This window comes from Drosophila subpulchrella, chromosome X (genome assembly GCF_014743375.2).
Source record: "Drosophila subpulchrella strain 33 F10 #4 breed RU33 chromosome X, RU_Dsub_v1.1 Primary Assembly, whole genome shotgun sequence".
NCBI lineage: Eukaryota > Metazoa > Arthropoda > Insecta > Diptera > Drosophilidae > Drosophila > Drosophila subpulchrella.
This window is the reverse complement of record NC_050613.1, coordinates 29,107,214-29,130,471: the sequence shown is the minus strand read 5'-3', so window position 1 is coordinate 29,130,471 and position 23,258 is coordinate 29,107,214. Positions and strand designations below refer to the sequence as shown.

The following is a 23,258-nucleotide window of genomic DNA, read 5'->3' as shown; positions in this document are numbered from 1 at the left end:
ATCTTTTTGTTGCTCAAACTGAGTCGAATTGAGTGTAAAAGTGATTGTGCCTGTACGTTTCTTAGCTTCGTTATCCAAATTTTCACCATGGAGTGTTAAGGGGTGAAACATTTAGTATGACTCACTTCCTCCAGGGACATTCAAAACGAATGTTTGCTAAGCAAGGTGACGGCTAGTGGGGTAAGAAAAGCTTTTTATATAAATGACGAATTAAGCTTTTTCCGAACAGAATAACGAATTCGGTTTTTTTATTTTCAGCTTGAGATCGCCCAAATCTCTCCCATCGTTCCCTCGGCCTTCCTTCCCTATCTTCCTGCCAGCATCATTTGTTCTAGAACCTAAATCCACTCCAAAAGCTAAGCTCGGCTTCACTTTTTTGTGTCGCTTCAACTCGAAATTCAAATCGAATTCGTTATCAGCTTTGGCCGAATCGTTTGTTTTTGTACTTATCGTAGCAACAACTAATTGATTACGTAACTAAGCACATAATTCGTCACCCAAAACCGAAGTGCAAACGCAAATCTTTTAAAATCAAGTGCAATTCCAACGTGATTCTCAATTCACAACGAATAACACAAACCGCACATCACACCAAACAGAATACCAAAACACACAAGCGGCAAAACAATTAAATTTTCATAGGTGGTTTTGGAATACACTGCCTAGATAGATAGGTAGAATTGTAGAATTGATAGAATTATATTATTGGGTACTTTAAAATTAATATATTTATGTTTAGTTTTTAAACATGTAAATACATTTTTATATTCGAAAATATATCTACAGTTATTACATTTTTTAAACTCCTTGAAAATTCCTAAGTACCTTTACAGGGTAATAGACGAAACATTCCGGCACGACGTCAAGTTGAGTTATATTAATTGACTAATATTCAGGAGAGATGGTTCGTTTACTGAATGGGTGCATGGGAGGCGGAGGCCCATTCCCGACCAAGGTCACTTGCACAATCGCCTCGTCTGACTGAGATTCGTGCACATCCACAGATTCTAATGCAGAACGGAAAATTTTGAGGGCGTTTTCCACTCGACGGAAATCGGCAACAACAACCGGAAGTGACCAGTGTAAGTATAAACACAAAAGCATACAATATCTACACTTGAGCAATTGAACCGATAAACTTTGCATATCGAGGGTAACAAACAGTCATAGCACTTGATGCCTCACGATTTCTAAAAATATCTTTGCTAATGGCACGAGAATGTTGCTCATCGATAAGCAGCGAATCAACTGATTAGGAAAATGTGTGGGGGAAATCTGAAGTGCATATTTTCAGTCAATGATTTTGTGGGCCAACAATTTTTACTAGCTATGAAATACTCTTAAAGTCGCAATGTTAATTGGTGATAAATCACCCGCAGTTATACTATACTATCAATGAACCCTTTGCAATTCAACAAAAATAGGTCGAATAGATCTATGGACCATAACTGATTTTAAAATCACAAAAATCTCTTGCTGAGAGCTGCAGTGTTTATCCACGAGATATTCATCTGGTATTCAATTGCACTCTGCTGACAGCGAACTGTTTAGTGAAACTTATTGGCTGGCTGGGGCTCGCTTTCGCTTTCACTCGATTTCCCCCATGTCATGGATGAGGGGGCTGCGATTGGGAAATGTGGGTGCATCTAATTAGAAGAGCCGTCGCCGTAATTGGCAGCTGCTGCATCAGCGAGTTTTGTTTGCTTTGGCGACAGGGTAATGGGGTTCAGGACCCAGGGAGCGGCATGCGAGCTTTATGTGAGTGTTCTGGCTGCCACATACTTAATGGAAAGATAAAGCAAATTTAATAGATCTTAGACCAGACAGGGGCCATTAGTCGAAGGAATTGATTAGTTTGAAAAATGATCAACTTATTGTGACCGAATAACTTCCTATAATAATATACAAGAAACACAAAACCGGAACTTCTCTCACCCCTGTGGGGATTCAATCTAATCTGCTAAAGGATGACAAACTCGGCCATAAGTTGGCCAATTAGTCGGAAGTTGGAGTAACCGCTTGCGAGCACGGAGATAATTAATCGCAGGCCCTTGGAAGACATTCAGACGGGAGCCATTTCTCATCCTCGACAAAGGACTGTGCCAGCTGGGAATCTGTCAGATACAGGGTTGCCCAGATACGCGGCTCGATTTGAATGCAAATTTCGTGCAGTGGCTGTCAGACTCTGCAGCTGACGTGACGAGACCAAGAGCCCCGAAACACCCCAGAAAACGCCAGAAAACACATCCCGAAGTAGCAACGACCTCGGATATCTGAGGTACAGAGCGAATTTGAATCCGACGTTCGCTTCATATTTGGCTGCTTTTTCTGCAGCCGCCGCCATCTGCCGAGGGCTAAGGCAACCACCCCTGGGCTCCCCAGCTTTCCCCATCTTCCCTCCGCCTGTCTAGTTTTGCCCCACACGGAATAGGACATTTATGCGCCTTATAAATGATTATCTTGTGCACTCAAGTGCCAACGCCATCAATCAAATGGTCCAAGTGCAACAGGATGTCCCTGCTCCATCCTTTAAATATCTCTTGGGTTGTGTCCGTCTCTTTGAGTTCCAGGTCCTTGTTTGCCGGGGATTCGAAGGCGAATCCTCTTGAATTGCCACTAAGCTCATTGTAAACGCTGTTCTGCAGTATACCTTTTGATGTACTAACATATGCTGCTTTGAAAGAGGCTTTTCATAATTAGTTGAAAGAGTGACTTGAATTTAAAGACTGTGTGTTACAGATCATGTGCAGAATGCCAAGCTGAAAATTCAAAGAGCATTTAAGCTTCGCCGGTGGCTTCCTTTTAAATTTGCTTTCTGCGGGTAATTTATGCTAATGAATTGCTCCCTCTTTTTTGGCAATCAACTCGTCAATCAATCAACGAAAATACATTTTCCTATGGCTCATTAATGACCCGCTTATAAGTGTATGAAAAAACGTTGAGTTTCAAATCAATTTAATTGGCATTTTATTGGTCCGTCCGCATCAGGGAGCCTGGTTCCGCAAGCCCCTGAAATTTCCATACTTTTCATAAGCTTTTCCCCCTGTTCCCTGGCATCTCTGGGCTTTATCTTGGGTATCCCCAGCAAATTTCGCTGCCCTTGCATTTTAAAGCAATTTTCTCCGCGTGATTTTTGATCAATATACTTGGCTAGGTGGTCCGAGGACTCGATTTGCCACGATTTACGACTCCGTACCCGTACTTGCCACTTACGTAAACGCTTCGCTGGCTCTGAGAAGTTGTCTGCCATTTCGGAGAACTCGGCAGCAGCTGCAGGTGCAGGTGCAGGTGCCCCAATTGTTTTCCCTGAGTGTGTGCTTTTTTCACTTCGAATCCGAATCGAGGGCGTGCCAGGGAGTCAATGCAGGGGAAAAGCCACAGTCAATGTGCCGGGGAAATTGGATTGGCACGTAGACCAATGACCACGTAGTCAAAAAGCCAGGGAAATTTACGTTTGCATACGGTATCGGTGATAACTCAAGTACATGTGTAGTAAACACTACACTTGGTCGACATGGAAACCATTCGGTTAACAAAAGCCACTTTCCGTGCGGTTGGCTGGGCCCTAATTGTGGTCTCGGTTCCTGGCAATAAGCAGGAGAAATGCAGAAGTCTTATTATTCAAATGGACCTTGCCCTCATTGCTTGGCTTCTGATGCGTATTACTTCGGTACCCATTGAATTGAATTGATGGATAAATGCTCTTGTTTTGATCGAATAATGGAGAGGGAACCAATTAAGGTGTCTAAAAGTATGCTCTAGTTCTCCGACGTAGAACACTGTTGTTCCATTGAAATGCTACATATGCAAAACAAGTTCTTAATAAATTGGAGAAATCCAAACTGTAACGTTAGTATCAAAACTCTATTAAATTCATCTAGCAATAACCGAATTTGATTGGCAACTGCAACTTATTCAGAGTGATTCATTGGATTTTTTCGTTTCGTTCTTTTGCGAAAGATACCATATAAAGTTTATAGAACGTGCAGCAAGAAAAACGATGACAGCAAATAAACCTCATATTTCCAAGGAACAAGCATTGTTTCCATTTTAGTTTGGCATAAAGTTGATATTAACTAGAAACCTAATGATTGAAATTATGCATGAACAGAGGGTCAAATTAGTAAGATATTCCCAGTGAATCCATGTCATTTTATTCTTTTCATCAGTTTGTTCATCCTTAATTCAATTACTCAATTTATGACATTGCGACGGAAAAACTGATTTCTACGAAATTTTTTTCTAGCGAACATAAAGCCACTCAGTCAGTGGAAATCGCTATTTGCATACCCAGTCGGAAGTAAACACCATCTGCAAAGAATAGTTTGCCGGTAACTCATAGTGAACGAATTCTTTTCTTCTTACAAAGGATTTCATTTCAAAGGAGTGAAGAAATAACGATTGAACTTTACTTTTAAAAATAACTCGCTCTGTTGCCTGCCCTTTGTAAACAGGGGAAAAAGAAAGGGGAAGGGAAGGGGTCCCTGCCGACAAAGTAACCGGGAAGCGATTCGACGCAGGAGGTGTTTACTTCCGACTGGGTATCTATGGCACCCACAGCACCAAACGGGAAAAATGGAAATCTAAGCTGATGATTGGCCCCACCCACACACTCGAATGCCGGTATGTGTGCAGCTTCCCGCTGCATATAATAATCAAATTATCAGCCACGTCAACTGGCAGCTTTTCCTTTCGCCGGAGGTTCGAAGTAACGAGGTGCTGTGATCAAATCGCAAATGACATTAACAGTTTTCAATTTGCCATCGCACACGCAGATGGCGCTGGAAAATGTCTGCCCATAGAGCGCGAAAGCTGAGATTCGGAGAGAATTCAAATACTATTCACTTAAATAGTGAACTGAAAATGTTATGAAATAATTAAAAATATAATAGTTAGTTTAGAAATACCAATTAAAAAAGCAGCTTGTGGATCCATAACGAACTTGACTGGCCAAAACATCCTGCATTACTGAATTCTTCTATATACGGATTCTCTGGGGATACGTGTTCTTACCTTTACCGTGAAGAACCCTCAGAATGCTTACACAAGCTACAGAATCTACCTGGTTGCCAATAGCAGGGGTAGTCATACTGTGCAGCTGCTTCTCCACACAAAGTAGCCGAAATGGACAGAAAAATGTAACTCAAATAGACGCAATTGAGTACCCACACAGACACTCAGGTCCTTGCATACAGATTCGTCAGGACACGTGCTCTCGACCTCCCTTGCTTCTCATCCTGGGAAAGCCTTTCGTCATAATCATAAAAGCTGCTTAGCACTTTATTTCGACGCTCTTTTATTACCCCTTCCACATTAGGTTAATAACCAGATTTCAATGCCTTGGTGGATAAGTGGCTGAAAAAAGGTGGAAGGTATTAAATAGAGAAAAGTGGCTCACATTATTTAATAATATCTATATACGATTGCCTCTGATACAAAAAAATCAAACAAAGGCACATTTCTATGGACAAAAAATAAGAATTTATATTTCTATGTAATTTCTTATCGTGTGGATATTCAAAAAGTTAAAAAAAATTCAGGCGGGGAAATAGCTAACCCCTTGAGTACATATAGCCGAATTCCCCAAGTATATGCAGGCCTTGGCTTCTCGATGAAGACACTTGAGCATTTTATTCCTTTATTTTGCTTTTTTATTGTCGGGTCCTCCATGTGGCTGTGATACTGTGATTGCAGCAAAGCGGGATCGTTAAATCATGACAGCGATTCCCGCACGCGTTCGCATATTACCACGATAAATGGCCTTGTCGAGGGCTAAGGACCAAGGACACTGGCAATCGGGATGGGGATGGGGATGGGGACTGGGATTGGGAATAGGACTGGGAGTGGAACTGGGCCGGAGGTCCTTCGGGCGGGGCACGCCCGTTCCGCTCCTGTCTGCATTTGATTGGCATTTCGGCATAATTGTATGTTAATAGCCGAAGCGGAGAGATGACCAAGTGGCTCAGCAGCTGGCGACTGCAGGCGGGGAAATAGCTAATGCCAAAGTTATTTCCAATGTTGCCTACACTGGAGAAAAAAACTAGGAGCCTTTTTTAGAATGATGAACACCAAAAATATAGTCTTTTAGGATTGTGGAAATCATTTATCAAATGGCTATAATCAAAAGTTCGCAAATGCATTCAAATAATTTACTGTGGTTTTGTTAAGGTTCCACCACCTCACATCTCCCAGTGCACCCCAGCACACAAACACACACACAAGCACAATAAACCAGGCCACATACAACTTAGGACTGTTGTCATACGCGCTTATGAGCTTGACCTTGACATTGGCAGTGAAAACGCTGATAAACTAAGCCCTAATCCACTGGCATTATGTACATTCGGCACTTTGCCACCAGACAACCGAAACCAGAGTGAAAGCCAAAAAAAGTGAAAGCCAGCTGTGCTTTCATAAAAGTCCCGCCAAGGACGGGGAGCGGTGGGCGGTGGGAGGCGGGTGGTGGTGGGTGGCAAGTGGCAAGTGGTGGTGCTGTCCGGCAGACTGAACCAAAACAAAGGCCAAGTAAAAAAGGCGCTGCCGAGATGAGAAAGCAGGAAAAACACCGACAGCCAGCGAAATAAAATCAATTTTCATTGTAATTGGCAACTTAAAGGATTAAGCCGTGGATATATCTATTACTGAACTGCCCGATTCCAGAGGGCTTTTCCTGGGAAAGGAGAGCCAGCTGTCTGGGAATGGAAACTCAGGATTAGAGAAGTTTATCTGCTACGGAGGTTAGCTTCAATTAGTTTGAGATAAACGATCTTAAAGTTCTTACTAAAAAGTAGTAACACTACTTATTTTATTTACCATGAAATGGGTTCGTACATATTTTTCCTGAAACCAACTCAAGCACATATATGAAAGTAACATAATTAAGTTATATAAAGTTCCAGACTTGCAACTTATTTCCACTAATAAAGCAAACTCATTTAAAACTGGATACAAATTTAGCTCGGGTAACTTTAGTTCGCCTTGACAAACATTCATGGGATCCGAAAGACCGCAGGTTGGGATGCACTTTACCTGCACTTAATTTCACTTTGGGCCACGAGCCATCGACTTGGCTCAGACAACTTGGCTTTCGCACTAATTTATGGCAGAGCGTCTCTAGTCCTGCGTCCTGCGTTCTGCTTGAGCTCCTTTAACGCATTATCCGCGCTTATTGTCGTATATCAAACATAATGGCTCTGCTGGCCGGCAACTTCCTGAGCGGCTTTAATGGCGTTCGCATGTCCTGGATGAGTGTTTTAAAGGGTCGGAGTCGGTCTTTTTGGGATGGAGCTGTATCCAGCTGTATCTAGCTGTATCTTCGAAGGGATTCCCCCTCCTTTCGCGGGGCATTGTTTTGCAAAAGCAGACGACAGCAGCTACCTGTTAATCAATCAATATTCAAATAAAGAGAAACCCATTTCACCATTAATGCAGTCCATATACAAACGTTATCTACGAACAGGAGAACCTACAAGTTCCGAAAGTTCATCGGCCTTCCCTTAAATGTTGTGTTACTTGGGCTCAGCCCTTCAACTGTCACTGGCTGACGTCAATGGGATGGCACTTCGAATGGTGATTTTCGCGGGCGGGGAAAGCACAAAATGAAGCTGTCGCGTGTCGCGTTTGCTGGTGATGAAATGTCGCCGACTTAAAAACATTCTCCCCCGAAATTCGAACACTTTTCTGGCAAGATTGAAAACGCCCTGCCACCCCACCTTTGGCCAGCTCCCCCGAAATGTCCTTGGCAGCACGCTCACACATCAAATTATGCTAATCAGGCGCCGACTGCGACTAAGGCGCGTAATCGATTACTTTTCAGTCGGAGCCGGGAAAACGAATTCGATTCCCACACACCCAATAAGTACGCAAAAGGACACACAAAAGAGGGATTTGCAAGGACACGGGCGGCGCCGCGTCTAAAACAATTTGCTGCAGCGCATAAAAGTATGCCATGAAAAAGTAAGCAGTCGCAATAAAGAGCCGTGTCTGTAGAACATCATATGCGATTCGATTCGATTCCCTATGTCACGGAAAGGCCCTCGAAAATCCATTGAGTCGCGGCAATTTAGTGGGGACTTGGGGAAATTCCCACCAAAACATCGGATTAATGAGCTGGAAAATTAGATTAAAGTTGCGATTTTTAAATAGTCGAAATAAATACATGTACCTTAACTGCAGTAGGCCTCCTATAAAATTATTTATGGTACTTCAAAGGGATTTTTCCATCATAATATAATGAATAATGCATCTATTAAACCAAGAATTATGGCTAATTCATGTACTTGAAGAATTACATGTGTTTCAGTTAGTATGGCAGTGCAATCTCCTTTGAAAAATCAGAGCCGAAAAGAGATACAATCCAACCCAACAGGATGTTGGCCACAAAGTTATGTCGTACACACGGCAGGACGGAAAACTAAACTCGACTTCTTTAGAGCATTGCCAAGTCATGTGCACAGTTTTCATGTCGATGGTGGCAGCAGGAGCAGCAGGAAAGCTGTCCTCGGCAATCGTGTTGCTACTTTTATATCCCAATGTACACACACATCTGAAAAAGGAAAACTCGCACATTGATGATGTGCAAATGCCATGTACACAAATTCACATAAACAAAGCGTGTAATAAAAGCAAAATTTGTCAAGAGAATTGACTGCATTTTTATGTCAAGACACATTATGGAGCGATGGCTGAGCTGTGCGGTGAGGGTGGCCAGGGGCGTACGAAGGGGGCTAGCTACCCATTACTGGTCCCCAATAACTTGTATCTAATTAGAGCAATTACTTTTAATGGGCGAAATATACTTACTTTTCTTCCTCTAACCGTAATAATAATATAATTTTGGTGAAACTTGAGATATATTATATATTGGTTATCCAATCATATTATATATTATTGGTTATCCTGGAAAAACTTCCCATTTTGATTTAGTTTTGGTTAATATCTTGCAATCCCCTTCGCAAAACCCAGCGTACCACCCTGCCTTGCGTTGAAAACACCAATTTATGCGAGGCCAGCCGCAGATAAAGCATGAAAATGTCATTGCAATGCATCACCGAAGACGGTGGGCTGGTGTGAGGTGGGTGGGTGGCTGGGGGGTGGTCTAGAGCGGTCTGGGGTGGGAGTTCATCATCTGGTCGAAAGGTGGGCGGGGCTGCCCCACCGCATGCCCACATGTGTCCGCTTGCATCGGCGCCCGGCCAAATTGACAGTGTCATCAGTTTTCGAGTGGTGCCATCGCCATCGCTCCGGGAAAGGAACGGGTGCCCCTAATGCGAGTGGGAGGGGAAGTGGGAGTGGGTGGTCATGTTTCAAAATTGCCAGCAATTTGTATACGCAGTTTTGGGACCGGAACAACTTGAGCCGAATGAAGTAAGCAGCCGCCCTTGGGTCCTCGGGGCCTGGGGTGGGACATATGTCAACCGATCCAAATGGCCGGCACTCACGTATCTGAAAAGGAAGCCCCATGTTGGTACATCAATTTTAAACGAGGGAATAAATACATGCAAACCGCTTTATTATCGGGCAGCATCCCCATACTTCGAGTTTATCTTAAGATGCTTATTACATTTCATATTTTTATTTGCCTAATGGTTATTATAAGCCAGAACAAAAGTTTCGTCCGCCTCTTAAGGAGCTGAGAAAGGAACGAATAAGAGGGTTTTAGAAAACGTATGGGCTTAGTCAAAAGTATCCCATTTTATTTAAAAAACCGTCTTAAAGAGGACTTCGCCTCTTGAGTTCCCTGCATATGCACTAAATTGTTCAATGTGGCGCCACTTAAAGCAGGACCTCCTAATTAGAACGAACAGAGTCACCTGGATTCACCCCGCCTGAGGTCAGAGAAGTCAGTCCGTGGCGGGGCCAGTTAACCACCCCCCACCTTTTCCAGTTTCCAGCCATTCGCCGTGGACTTTCCAGGTAATTACCTAATGTAAATGAAAGCCCCGAGGCCATCTTCCCCGGACTACAAATTGCATTCATTTGGCCGCGACGACTGGGAAAGTTGTGTCTCAGTTTCGGGGGAGGTTCTTGAAGACGGGACAGGGGCGGGGAAGTCCCGGGGACCTGGGGGTTTGCTGACATTCTTCGGTCTCGGCAATGAATGGCAATAATCGCAAGTTAAACTCGGCCCGCCCCACCCGCTGGCGAATTTCCCAGGAAAAGCACTTAGAACGTTGAGTAATGATGCGGCTGCAAAAATCACGCACGCCTATTGCCAAAACAAAGGTTTTTGTGCCGGGGAGGATTAAGGGACCGGATCAGGGGGCTCTGATCCCCACACGCGTACGCATGTATGTATATGTATATGGACTCCTGATTCCGGACCCTCATGACACGTCAGCGGCAGCGTCTCGGGCTCCATTTGCAGGCATTTATATGTGTCAGCGTGTCATGGCCGTCATCAATCACATTTTGAGTTATTTGTCAGTCGAATAAATACACTGAGCAAGTTTTGGGTAGGCTTTTCAAGGAACTAGGTGCTCATTTCATGGTGTTTTTAAGCATAACTACGTTTCTTAAACTGATTGTTTCCTATAGCTTTTCCAATGCAGGTCAAAAATAGATACTCTCCCTTCATAGCTTTTTTTAGATCTTCACCCATAGCTAGGCTCCAGATATTGTTGTATTTTTGGTCAGTGTACCGAGGTCTGCTTGGAAAAGTATCTCGGGTGATTTTGGGTCTAAGAAGCTCCTGACATTTATGACTTGCCACTAAGAACCAGCGCCCCACCATCTGTTATCCTGGCCTGGACAAATTCGGGCTGCAGTTCCTTTTGGCCACTTTTAAATGCAGTCAAAGAGACGTATGTTGCTCATTTGTCTTGCTTGCCCAATTGGGGGACAGGGGTCCATATAAGGCGACTGCCTTCCGGGTTTCTCGATTGCCCTCGGGATCGATTCAGAAAGCATCAAAATAATCAAAACCTTTGTTGGCAACCACTTTTGTTGGCCAGCTATTTTTAGCCAAAAGAGTAAATTAAAAAATTATGCAAAAATGTTTTATTCTGGCTCTGTTTTTTCGTTCTGCGGCAACTTCTGGTTTTCGGTATTGTTCGACGAACGGGGACAACCGCGAAAACAAACACGGGCACAACTAAGTAAATAAACAAAGAATTTTGTAAAAAGTTTAAATGTATGCAGATGCACGCACGCCCCTGCTAAAAAGGGGGTTCGGCGGGGCAGGGGTTCGAGACACTCTTTGCATATGAAAATGAGTTTTGTTTATTTTTATAATACAATTTCAACCGTTGATTATTTCTCCATCATTTTTCATGCGAACCGCACGGAGGCCGACATTAAATCCAATTAAGAGAAAAAATTGACCCACTATCAAAACGTATTATGAAGCCACAATTGACATTTTGATAGGCAGCGGTCACAATATTACGAAATCACACAAAAACAGGCATGCTTTGGAGGAACCGACGCGCTGATACCCTATGCTTAGGTTTCTTTCTTAAATTTAAAAATGTGTTGTCTCCCAATTACCATATTATTACTTGAATTTAAACACATTATATATTTTAAGTAAGCCAACTAGCCTATTATTTGAAAGCTGGTAAAAAGAGCATGCCGAAAGCGACTTTTAGCTTGCATAAACATTTGATTACATTTTAATCAAAATATAAACATTTTTTATGATTTCTATGTAAATATTATCTCAGCAAAGAACTCAATTACCGGGGTGAGATTATTGTGGGATTTCGCAGATCTCGCTTAAACGCTGAGCGCCGAATGAAGGCATACTAGCTTTACGGTCAAGTTTTCTAGCTGTTTTGGGAAGATAATTAGCCTCGTGATCTGTCGCTGCCGAACTCATTTGCAAGTAATTAAATTTGGGCGACGATTTGTCAACAAGTTTTCCAGTCGGGTCACATACAACTTTTCACTGCCAACTCATTAGGAAACCGTGGAAATGGGGGATTCGCCTGATGTTTTTCCTTCGCTTTCCTCGACCTTCACTGCCTCGTGTTCATCTAATTTCATTTCCGTGGTGCAATCAGCGGACGTAGTTATCCGGCATCCTGCAGTTTGTTTGTAGTGCGTCCTGCCCTAGGAAATTAAATTGCGAGCACTATCCGGGACCCGAGACGCCGGGGGTACTGGGTATTGCCCGAACCCCCAGAATTTGGTAATATTTTTGGGTGTATGTTTCGCCAGCCCTGTCGCCCCGCAATTTCCGCTGGGCCCAGCAGTTTATAATTATGTGAATATGTGTGCATGGGCAGATCCAGGCGATACACTGAAAGAAAAATATGTGGTGAGGATAACGTTATGGGGTGCTTTCTTCAAGTATTTTAGATGTTATTGTGAACTAGCGCACTGGCAGTAAGTGGCAGCTTAATATAATTCGTCCATAATGCTTACATTTCGATTGGGTCCTCAGTGTTTCCTAAGACTAGATTTTTAACCCACAAACGATAGGGAGAAATATTGGTGCTGCTATATTGGCTTATGCTTAAGTCAAGACCCGACCTGGTAGGGATTGAGGGTGGTACACATTCGTATTACTTACAATGAATGCTATAATGGACTATCTTTACTTGCAACTTATTGGTAGTATTATGGAAAATAGCCTCCACAGAAGACTCGCCTGGCTTGGATAGAGAATACTCCACAGAGGTCTTAACGTGGCCTTGCATTCAATCATATAAAAGTTTTAAATAAAATGTATAACAGTAATGGAAAAATTAAAATTAAAGTTCTAATATATTTATTAGGAATGCCCAGCAGTATGCAGTGTTGTCCTTAATTTAAAGATAGGCCTTAAGGTTATTTATTTTGTAGCGCACTTTGGGGCTGCTTATATATTTTTCCTTATTTTAAATATATTAATTCTCAATGCCCAGAGTATGCAATTTTTGATTAATTTAAAGAAAAGAATCTTTTGTTTTGTTCGACGAAATTAATCACAAATTGATTCATTTCCTCATTTTCGAAACCAGGCGAACATAAATGTTAGTAGGTGGCTACTGGGTTTCATGATTTAAGAAATGGCGCAACCACATCCTGTAATTTCTGTTCGCCTGGTATTTAAAATCAAAAATTGATCAGAAATCGAAACTCATTGGCAAATTTCTCAACTTTGTATACCAGGCGAACATAGAAAATATAAGGTAGACACCTTATGGGACTTATGTCTTACGAAATTGCGCAGCCATTTCTTTCTTCTTTTCCTCATTTTTCGTTCATATATTATTTTTCCGTTGCCTAAGAGTTATCGAACTGTCCTATGTGTACATATGTGTTTTTTTTCTGGGGCTTTTAATGTATACATTACATATGCACATGTCTACATACGGTGCTCACACCGAATGAGCGCTAAATTTTTTGAGGCAGTGTAGAGCTTGTTCCCTTGCTTCCCCTTCCCCTTCCCCACTCACTCTCCTTGTCCACCGCCCGCTCTGAGCTTAGCTTTACAAATGTATCAATGAACAGTTCTTGCACTTATGTGTCTACCCCTCACCCACACTGTCAGGAGAACCCCGCTCTCCCTCTCCACCGCCCGCTCCAACTCTCCGCTCTGGTCTAGAGGGCTTACCAAAGCTGGGCTTAACTTAGTTCCAATTTTCAAGTGAATCGATCAACACAACCGTGCTCCGCACACAGCCCCACTAGTTTTCACGAGTTTTTCTTTCGTTCGTGGTTCCTTGTGTGATTGCTAACCGTTATCTGTGCATTTTCCAGCCATTTAAAAACCATTTTCAAGCCTTCGCCTGCACTAACACAGGTATGTATGTGTTTATTAAAACATATATTGCATGATCAGCCCTGTTTTATAAGTGCTATTGAAAGTTTTCCTTTCGTTCGTTTTCATTTCCTTCGTTTCGCTCGTGTGTTTGTCAGCCATTAACTGTGCATTTTCCAGCCATTTTCAAGACATTTTTCAGCGATTTTTCAGCGATTTTCCAGTCGGTTTTAGGACATTTTCTAGCCTCCTCCAGCAACAATTTGGGAATGTGTTTAAATGAAATCAAAATGCATTATTTTCACAATTTATTATAAGTTCAATTGATTAATTGGCCTTCTATCTTACCTTTCTCTTTCGTTCGTGTTTCTGCGTGTGTTTGTCAGCCATTAACTGTGCATTTTCCAGCCATTTTAAAACCCTTTTTAAGCCTTCGCCTGCATTAAAACAGGTATGTATGTGTTTATTGAAACATATATTGCATGATCAGCCCTGTTTTATAAGCGCTATTGAAAGTTTTCCTTTCGTTCGTTTTCATTTCCTTCGTTTCCCTTTCGTTCGTGGTTCTGCGTGTGTTTGTCAGCCATTGACTGTGCATTTTCCAGCGATTTTCCAGTCGTTTTTATGACATTTTCTAGGCTCCTCCAGCACCAACATGGAAATGTGTTAATTATAAATCAAAATGCATTATTTTTACCCTGTATCAAAAGTTCAATTGATTAATTGGCCTTCTATCTTATCTTTCCCTTTTGCTCGTGTGTTTGTCAGCCATTAACTGTGCATTTTCCAGCCATTTTCCAGACATTTTCCAGACATTTTCCAGCGATTTTCCAGCCGTTTTTATAACATTTTCTAGCCCCTTCCAGCACCAACATGGGAATGTGTTTATTAGAAATAAAAACTCATTATTTTCAAGCTGTATTATAAGTTCAATAAATTATTTATTGGCCTTCTGTTTTAATTCTCCCAATTGGGGAAACTATTCTTGAAATTTTTTTCTCCCAGTGCACTTCGCCCAGACAGGCCGACGGATACTTTAACCTTTATCTGAGCTTGTGTCCATTCAGCGTCCCTTTTTTCGGTGGCCCACGGCCATCATTTGGCGTGTGTGAACAAATCGGGACGCTCCGTCGGTGGGTTAAGGGTAAACGTGACCCCGGGCCATCGGGAAGGGCACTGGAACGGGAACGGGGTTATCCTGTTAAGCAGAGTCCGCGGGTTAGTCGCTGCAAAATAAAGAGCCTTTTAATTGAGTTGCGGTACCGCACAGCGAATCGATATTTGCACTTTGGCCCGCGAAATTTCCCGTTTTTTGATAATGTAATTTTGCATGGAGAATCGAATTTTAAAACTAGAGAAAGTATTTCTTTTGAGTGCAGAGTGCTTTTATGAAGCTGCAAAATTGAATTATACACGGGATTCTTTTGCAAATAATAATGGTTCTGAAACTTGGCTCAATGTCTAAGCGCTGTGGATCGATTTGATCCTACCACTTGGGGGGAAATCATTATTTCCATACGGAAAAGTAGTTTGTACTCCGATGCAGCTATCGTTGATATTTTCCAGCGCTGTGTGCCACTTGACTTACATTTCCCTTCTGTAGACGGGAAAGAAAGCTCTCTAAAATTCCCCCACCAAAAGATGGCCTCGCTAACCCTTTCTGCCCTCGTTTTTGCCGCGACATTTTCCCCGGCTTACGTTAAGTGAAGCACGAGAAGTTCGGCTTTGTGCGGGCCACTCGAAAGGGGCGGGAAATCGGGAAAACGGTGACCTCCCCTCTTAACCCGGCTTAAGTACACGCGCCACGCCCACTTGGGACATTGCCGAGCACCACCTACTAAGTGTTATCCTGTCCTTTTAAAACTGCACTGAAAATTAAGGGTGCTCCGAACAGATTCTCGATCCAATATATCTTAATAATATGTTAAAATCGATAATATCAATATTATTTAGTTAATATAATTAAAGAAAGGCAAACCAATCCCAAAAAGTTTTTTCTGAGATTAAATAGACAGATTAAAAAAATATTGTTATACATAGGATATTTCTCTGTGTTTTATGCAATTATATCTAAATCGGTTTTGAATTTATGCATTTCACCCACATTTCAATTCCTAGAATTGCCAGGGTATTAAGTTTTTTGCTGTGGTTCGCAAAAAGGACACGGGGGATCCCTTCCCGGCAGAGAAAACCTACGCGAAGGCCCACCTGTCAGCTGGTCGTACTCCCAGCATTCTGTTGGCATGTTGGCCATTCGACCCCAGCACGACCTGCGGCCCAGCAAAGTGCAAGCATGGAAACTACACCCGCCCCTTTGAGCCTGAATGCAAATTTAAACACACTCCACACACACGTGCGAAGTGCGAATAATAAACTAAAGAACATTAGCACAACTAACTGAACGCTTAGCTAAATAAGGGGCTGCAAATGCTGTATTTCTAGTTCGCTGACCACCTGGCGTAAAATGAAACAAGGGCCAAGCTCACACATACGCATTTGGTGGGCCAATGTCATTTTTCTTTTACAGTATTTAAAGTGTAGTTGCACCAATTAAAGATGTCTGCATACCAATAAAAATTTGTGGCACTCTCTGATAAAATGTTGCAGCAGGTGGTTTAAACACAATCACTTGTGTATTCCATTTATGTTTCAATTAAATATTAAAAATCAATGCAGCTTAGGGTCCATTTGGAAAATAACTACATTTTGTCCATTAAATAATAAACACGCTCAATAGGAATTCCTCAGGCTGAATAATAAACATATTTTGGCTTTGAGCTTAAGCAAAACTAAGTGAAGAATATTTATGAGGAATTTAATTTGACCTTCAATGAAATAACAAAACTCCTAGTCAACTCAAAATAATATTAAATGCAATATTCGGATAGCAAATTCTTTGTAAGAAAATGTTTAAAAGCCGAATAAAATTTAAATTTAAGTGGGTTGTGACTAAATAGGCTTCTCGCCGTACTGCGTTACTTTTTAATTACATTTTGTATATATAATATTACGATTTTATTCAAGCGGAAACAAGTTTATACTAAAGTTTAACAGAAGTATTTGTATTTGTGTGGGTGCAACACAGGCAAAAAAGGCTGCAAAACTTCGTTACGTTAATATAATGATTTTATTCAAACGGAAACAAGTTCATATTAAGGTTTTACGGAAATATCTATATTTGTGTGGGTCCACCACGGGCAAGAAAGAAGGGGGTAAAAAAAATAGTAAGCCTAAGCAGGGGGTCGATGCCGGGATTCCGTCGGGGGTCCGCAGATGGGTTCCTCCTCAGAGGAACCTCAATCCTTGATGACGATGGGCCTCTTGCGGCAGCGACGGACGCCGCCTCCCACTGAGTTGCCCTTGCAGCTCCACTGGCTGGCCCGCACCCACTGGTTGGTCTGGTCACGGACGCAGTTCCTCCGCTGGGCCTCGCAGCGGGTCTGCAGGATACAGGCGCCCTGCTGGTCCCTCCAGCAGCCGGCCTGCTTGTCGTCCACGCAGAGCCTCCTCTGGCACTCCCGGGTGCGCTTTCCCTGGCTCTGGGGACGCGGACGCAGCTTGGAGGCGCACTTGCCCACGCCGCTGGAGCCGGGGATGTTCCGGCAGCGGGTGATGCAGGTCTCCCGGATGGGCTCCAGCCCACTGTCCCGGCGACGGCAGTTCTTCTCCCTCAGGCGGCAGGCCGGCAGGCGGGTGCACAAGTTGCTCGACTTGTTGCGGATGCACACGCTCTTCCCGGAGGAGAGTCCTGTGCAGCGTCCGAGGCAGGGGCGTCGGTCGTCGTCCGCCTGGGTGGCGGCGATCGCCAGGACGACGAACAGGAGGCACAGGCTGAGCTTGGTCATGATTTCTCGGGGATCTGCTGGTCTTCGTTGCTGGGAACTGGGACTGGTGGATTGATACTTTTCGGCTGGCCAGGCCGTGTTTATATAGCACCTGGAATCGCATGGGGGTTCTGCTTGCACGCTGAAAACGCCATATGTTTTCTTGTTTGCCGAGGGTTTTGTTCTCAGACATGAATGAGGAGTGCGTTGTTTACGCATTATTGGGGTAATCTGATTTTACCTATTTTTATATATGAGTCTTTGAGTCTCTACTCTTAACTCTGAATCTAGAGTTTTGACTTTTGCCTTATACCTTGCACCTGTTTATCAAAGTGTTAAACATAATTTTTGGTATGTTAGGTAAAGTAATCCGCTTCAAGGGGGAATTTAACAGATTATATAACTGTTCTAGTGCTGCGAAGCTTAGAAGGTAATGAGAACATAATTCACGGTATTTAACCAACATCATTATGTAATCGAGACTCCAGTGACGTGGGGCCAAGTGTGCAGCAGGTGCAATTGCCTTGGGTTAATGGCTCTTGACAATAACGAAGTATTAAGACAAAAGCTACAGCCACGCGTGCCACCAAAAACTCTTCTTGGGCTCTGCTTCCCAGGCTTTTGTTTCGTTTAACGATTCGTGGTATAAATAGTGCAGAGAGTGGGCTAAAATGACATCAGAAGTTTGTGCAACTCCCACAAGCAATCAGGCAGAATGAGCAGCTATCAACTGACTTTCGTTTTGGGTAAGTCTTTCCGAAGAGCTTAGGATATTTTCAAACTATCTAAATATTTTGCCACGCAGGCATCGCCCTTCTGTGCGCCCTGGTGGGTGGCACCACCCAACCGGCGAGCACCCGTCGTCCGCCGGTGACCACCGATCGCCCCACCGCTCGTCCCACCGCTCGACCCACCGCTCGTCCCACCGCTCGACCCACCGCCAGGAGCTGCCCGCTCTTCCCGGAGGTCTGCTCCAGGGGCAGTCCCAAAGTGTGCGGCAGGACTCCGCGTGGCGAGTGCCAGCGCTTCGAGAACATCTGCCACCTGATGCTGTCCAACGTCCTCCGGCTGCCCGAGGGGGTGCGCCACACCCGCGACATCGAGTGCCGCAACGTGAGGGGCGACGGCCCCGCCCACCGACGCCCCTGCTTCAACCCCTGCCCCGCGCGCCCCGTCGTCTGCAAGAGGTCGCCGCCGAGCCAGAACATCTGCGTGAGGAGCCGGAACGGCCGGCAGTGCAAGGTGCTGGCCAACACCTGTCAGTTGCGCAACCAGAACTGCCACAGCCAGCCCAGGAACAGTGAGTGATATACTAGGGTGGTACCAGGAGTTCTTAAGCACCTCTTAAACCCTTTTCAGACTGGCTCCGCACCGACAGGAGGCGTTGTGGCCAGCTGCAGCTGGGCGACAAGCCGCAGGAGTGCATCCGGGTGCCAGTGCGAACCAGGCCCAGCACCACCCGCAGGCCACGATCCACCCCCTCGCCTCGCAGCACCACCACCACTGCCAGGTCGGTCTAAGGGTCAAGGACATCTGGGGATTCCATACTTAGCTCAGCCTGCAAGTGACCCCACATCCCAATTTTTTTTTCAAGCAACTACTTTGTATTTTAATAAAACATAAACTGCAAGTCATGACTAAAAGAGTTATTCCTTTTCGCATAAATATCTAATGGGCTGATTGTTATAATATAATAAAGTCGGAATCGGAATAAATAGTAATTATTCCGGTGCAGTGATACAAAATTAGTAAGCCCGAGGATTTTATATTCAATTTAAATATTTTAGCTATATTTTTCATTCCCTGCTATTTCTATTACTTTTAAATGTGAAGTTTAACAATTATAGTTTTCTTAAAGATTTTAAGCTTTGCTTTTAATATGATGTATTTTCTTTTAATTTTTAAAGTGTTCTACCCTGATGGAAGTATTTTCAAATTAAATCATCCTTTAGAATTTGTTTTTTAGTGAATATTACGTTTTCGAATGTAATAGTCATTATAAGATAATAATCTTTGCTATTCCAAATTTTTATCAGTGATGAAAGCTTTCTTCTCGATCCCATGCTTCGATTTTCGTAGGACTCCAGGTATAATTAACTGTTCAATGTCCTCGGTGGCGACCCTGGAAAAGTCCCCGCTAATGACCACTGTCGTTTCTCAGCTGCCTTCCCAGTCCCCGTTCTATCGATGTTTCTTAGCATTGCCCAGACAACGCGGACTGGAGGGAGAAGTTGGCCAAGAAATCGAAGTAATAACAACTCAAATTACAATTGCCGAGTTCCATGTTATTTCGTATGGAGTCCCTCGTTGTCTAGCTGTCCACAGAGCACTAATTAATTGACGGATGCCAGGCCAAATTGGCTGAAATTGCATATTCAAGTGGCTGCCTGCGTTTTGGTTTCCTTTTCGGGCGGAAAGTTTATTGAATTACACACATTACGCATACGCAGTGGCGGCCCAAGTTTGGCGAAACAAATGCCCAAACTTGCCGCTGACTGGCATAACTTTCCCTGCTTTCCTCGTCCTTAATTAAAATCAGAATCAGAATCAGAATCCCTAATCAACCCGAGTTCAAATCAAACGAGTCTAGTTTGCGGTGGAGTCTGTCAATGGTTTCTATGGTTCTTTTGTTGCGGCTTCGAGTGCAACAGATCCCGCTGGCTGATTAATGAGCAGTCATTGTGGCTTCCACTTGCTGGGGAATATTATAGTATTTTAGGAATCTGTATGAAATACCATGAACCAAGGTCCAATTAAAAAGTTACAGACACAGAGACGTTGTTTTTCGTGTGAAATGTGTTTACGTATGTGTTTTCATATCAAGAGAAAGTTTCAAAACGTCTGGTTCTCAGAAACTCGTATAACTGTTCAAAGGAGCTTAAAAGCGGTAAGTTTTCGGAGGCCTTGTAGAGCTCTCCCCTTACGCGCCCCCTCCCTCTCACTAGCCACCTCCCGCTTCAAGTCTCCACTCTACCCTGAGCGCTTTACGAAAGCTGGGCTTAACTTAGTTCCAATTTTCAAGTGAATCGATCAACACACCCGCGCTCCGCGTAAAATCCCGCAGGTCCTGCAAGTTTGTTCATGTTGTTCATCGTATGGCGTCATCTATATAAGGTTAGTAAACGGGTACCTTATGTGCAAACGTGTGTGTTTGGCGGGCAAGTAAAAGGTTTTCTGGAAACATTGGACTGGAAGCGAAATTAATGTGGAAGAACTATATAGCCCTTTCCATGTATGTGTTTTAATATCAAAATTATCATTTATAGCTATGTAAGTTATAAGCGCCTTGACTTCAATTTATGTTCAATGCCATTGTTTTCCCAAAATTGTCGTATTTTTCCTCCCTTCAATAGGTGTTTTTTTCATCACACTTGTGTTATATCCCTTGCTTCCATTTCGGTTTCCTTTCTTGCTTTCCCATTTCCCATTTGATTTCATTTTGTGGTTTTCTGGAAACATTGGACTGGAAGCGAACTTAATATGGAAGAACTATGTATATAGCCTTCGCATGTATGTATTTTAAGATAAAAATTATCATTTATAGCTAAGTTATAAGCGCCTTGACTTCAATTTATGTTCAATGCCATTGTTTTCCTAATCTGTCGTATTTTTCCCCCTTGAATCGGTGTTTTTTCCATCACACTTGTGTTATATCCCTTGCTTCCATTTTGGTTTCCCTTTTTGCTTTCCCATTTCTCCATTTGATTCCATTTTGTGGCCTCGAAATTTACGACAATCATCTACATCTGTTGAACATGGGCCGCCGGCGAAACCGTTTGTCATCTCGGTTCAACTTAATGAATGCGAATGAATGCCAAATGTTGAGTCAACGGCCCGGCCACGCCCACATATTTGTAGCTATTTTGGACACAGGCGAGGTTGTTGAAGCTAATTGCGTTGATTCATAAATTAGAAACACCTTTGATTGCGGGTTCGTGACTATATCCACTATGTCCACTATATCCACCCCGCAATTGCATATATAGTGGCCGAATATGTGACCCTGCTAATGACTGACCGCCTGCCCGGGTGTCAAAAATATTAGAAGGCATTCACCCACTGGCTTCATGCACTGAAATAAATATTTTAAATGGTTAATTAACAAGGAGTGCATGGCACAAAATTGTGGACCTTAAACATAACAGTGTGTGTGAGTACCAAGCAGATAGTTCTGAATACCCACCTAATTACGAAATATTAATTTTCAAAAAGATTTCTCCTGGTGCAATTGTGAATGGAGTCCTTAATTTATGAACCCCCAAAAGAGCGGTGCATAATTTGCCACTTGACCTGCCCTACGTGAACTTCTCGGAGGAGCACTTCTTCGGGGTGCGACTTGCAGAGTCATCGGTTGACACCCAGTGCGGAAAAGTCGATAGTCATGGGCGGACTATTTACGGATGATAGATGACCCGCAGTTATCGGACAATGATAACACCTGCCCCCAGAAACAGCACTGCTTGCTATTGCAGGGGGCACTAGAAGGGAAATATTTCATTTCTTATTTTACTAATCCATTTAACAACTAATTAATTAGTGGGGAGGGGACTTAGCTTGCTTAAATAAAGAAATTAAAATGTACACCCAATTGGGATGTTCTGCTTTTCCCAGTTGCCACAGCTCATAATGGCCAAAACTTTCGCCTGGCTATTTTGAATTCACTTTCGTCTAAAGTGGTCTTCAGAGGGACTTTGAAAATTACGAAATGAGCCAACCATAAACATAAACTAAAACGAACTGCCGCAAACGACAGTTTGCAATTAAACATAATACCCGAAGGGCCAAAAATACTCAGACAAACCACTGAGAAATGCAGCCACATTTATTTGGGCTATACATTAAAGTACTGAATTTAGCATATGCATATGTTCTTAATTTTTGAAAGAAAATATTTTGGCTAACATTGAGATGCGGTTTAGTCGGAGGAGTTTAGCAATTCAACGATTTTCCTCAGTAATTATTTAAATTCCGCTTACGGCCTACTTTAGAAAATCCCTCCACATAATGAGCATAAGTACTGCCGAGTATAATGAATGGCTCCAATTAATTCACGTGGCTTGTGCTGTTAGAAATTTGAATAGGGCGGTGGGTTCCGCAAAATTATAACAATTAAGTGCAAATCGAGAGACATTCCACGGACCGCAGACCTTCGAAAATGTGGCACCTAACATCCAGAATTTGCGGTTAGTTATTTCATCCAAATATCCAAATATTTGGGAACCGTAATTAGTAGCACCAGCAACAAGTGTCACAGGTTTTGTGTGTCCAATATTACATTAGGCAGATTCCCCAACCAAAATTTTTTGTATAAATAAATCTTTGGAAACAATAAAATAATGGCGTCGAGACTAACCGGAAAGACATTGCACGCATTTCTGAGGGCAACGGTCGAACCCACTTCTTTCGACGGCATCCTTAAAAAGTTCACCACCCCCGGCCTATGTAAAATCGAACTACAACAAATCAGGAGTAAATTGCGGAGTCTTTTGGGAGCTGGACTTCGTTTGGGACACCTCAAGATGCTTAATGGACACTTCATAACCGCTAACCATGTGGACGAGGTGAAGAAACTTTTGGGGTACGAGTCCCAGGACGAATCGGAGGATTCCCAGGCCAGCTGGGTTACTGTCGACCATAAGTCTCTTAGGTTTAACAACGATTTGCACAGCAACGATGACAGCCTGTAGAAAATTGGACTTTGGGTCGGTTTGAATCATGGAAACCAGGAGTCCCAGGGCCGGTTGAAC

General features: G+C 43.1%; 2 protein-coding genes across 2 annotated transcripts; one reads left to right on the top strand and one right to left on the bottom strand.

Moving 5' to 3' along the window:
- The first annotated feature begins 281 nt into the window (after positions 1–281).
- Positions 282–19,031, top strand: LOC119555999. The gene is made up of 5 exons (XM_037867731.1): positions 282–674; positions 823–1,082; positions 18,129–18,257; positions 18,317–18,811; positions 18,871–19,031. The coding sequence occupies exons 3-5, from the start codon at positions 18,227–18,229 to the stop codon at positions 19,029–19,031; spliced, it is 687 nt and encodes a 228-aa protein (XP_037723659.1). The 5' UTR covers positions 282–674; positions 823–1,082; positions 18,129–18,226.
- On the bottom strand, positions 16,984–17,532 carry LOC119557718. The gene has a single exon (XM_037870600.1). The coding sequence runs from the start codon at positions 17,530–17,532 to the stop codon at positions 16,984–16,986; it is 549 nt and encodes a 182-aa protein (XP_037726528.1).
- Positions 19,032–23,258: the final 4,227 nt, after the last annotated feature.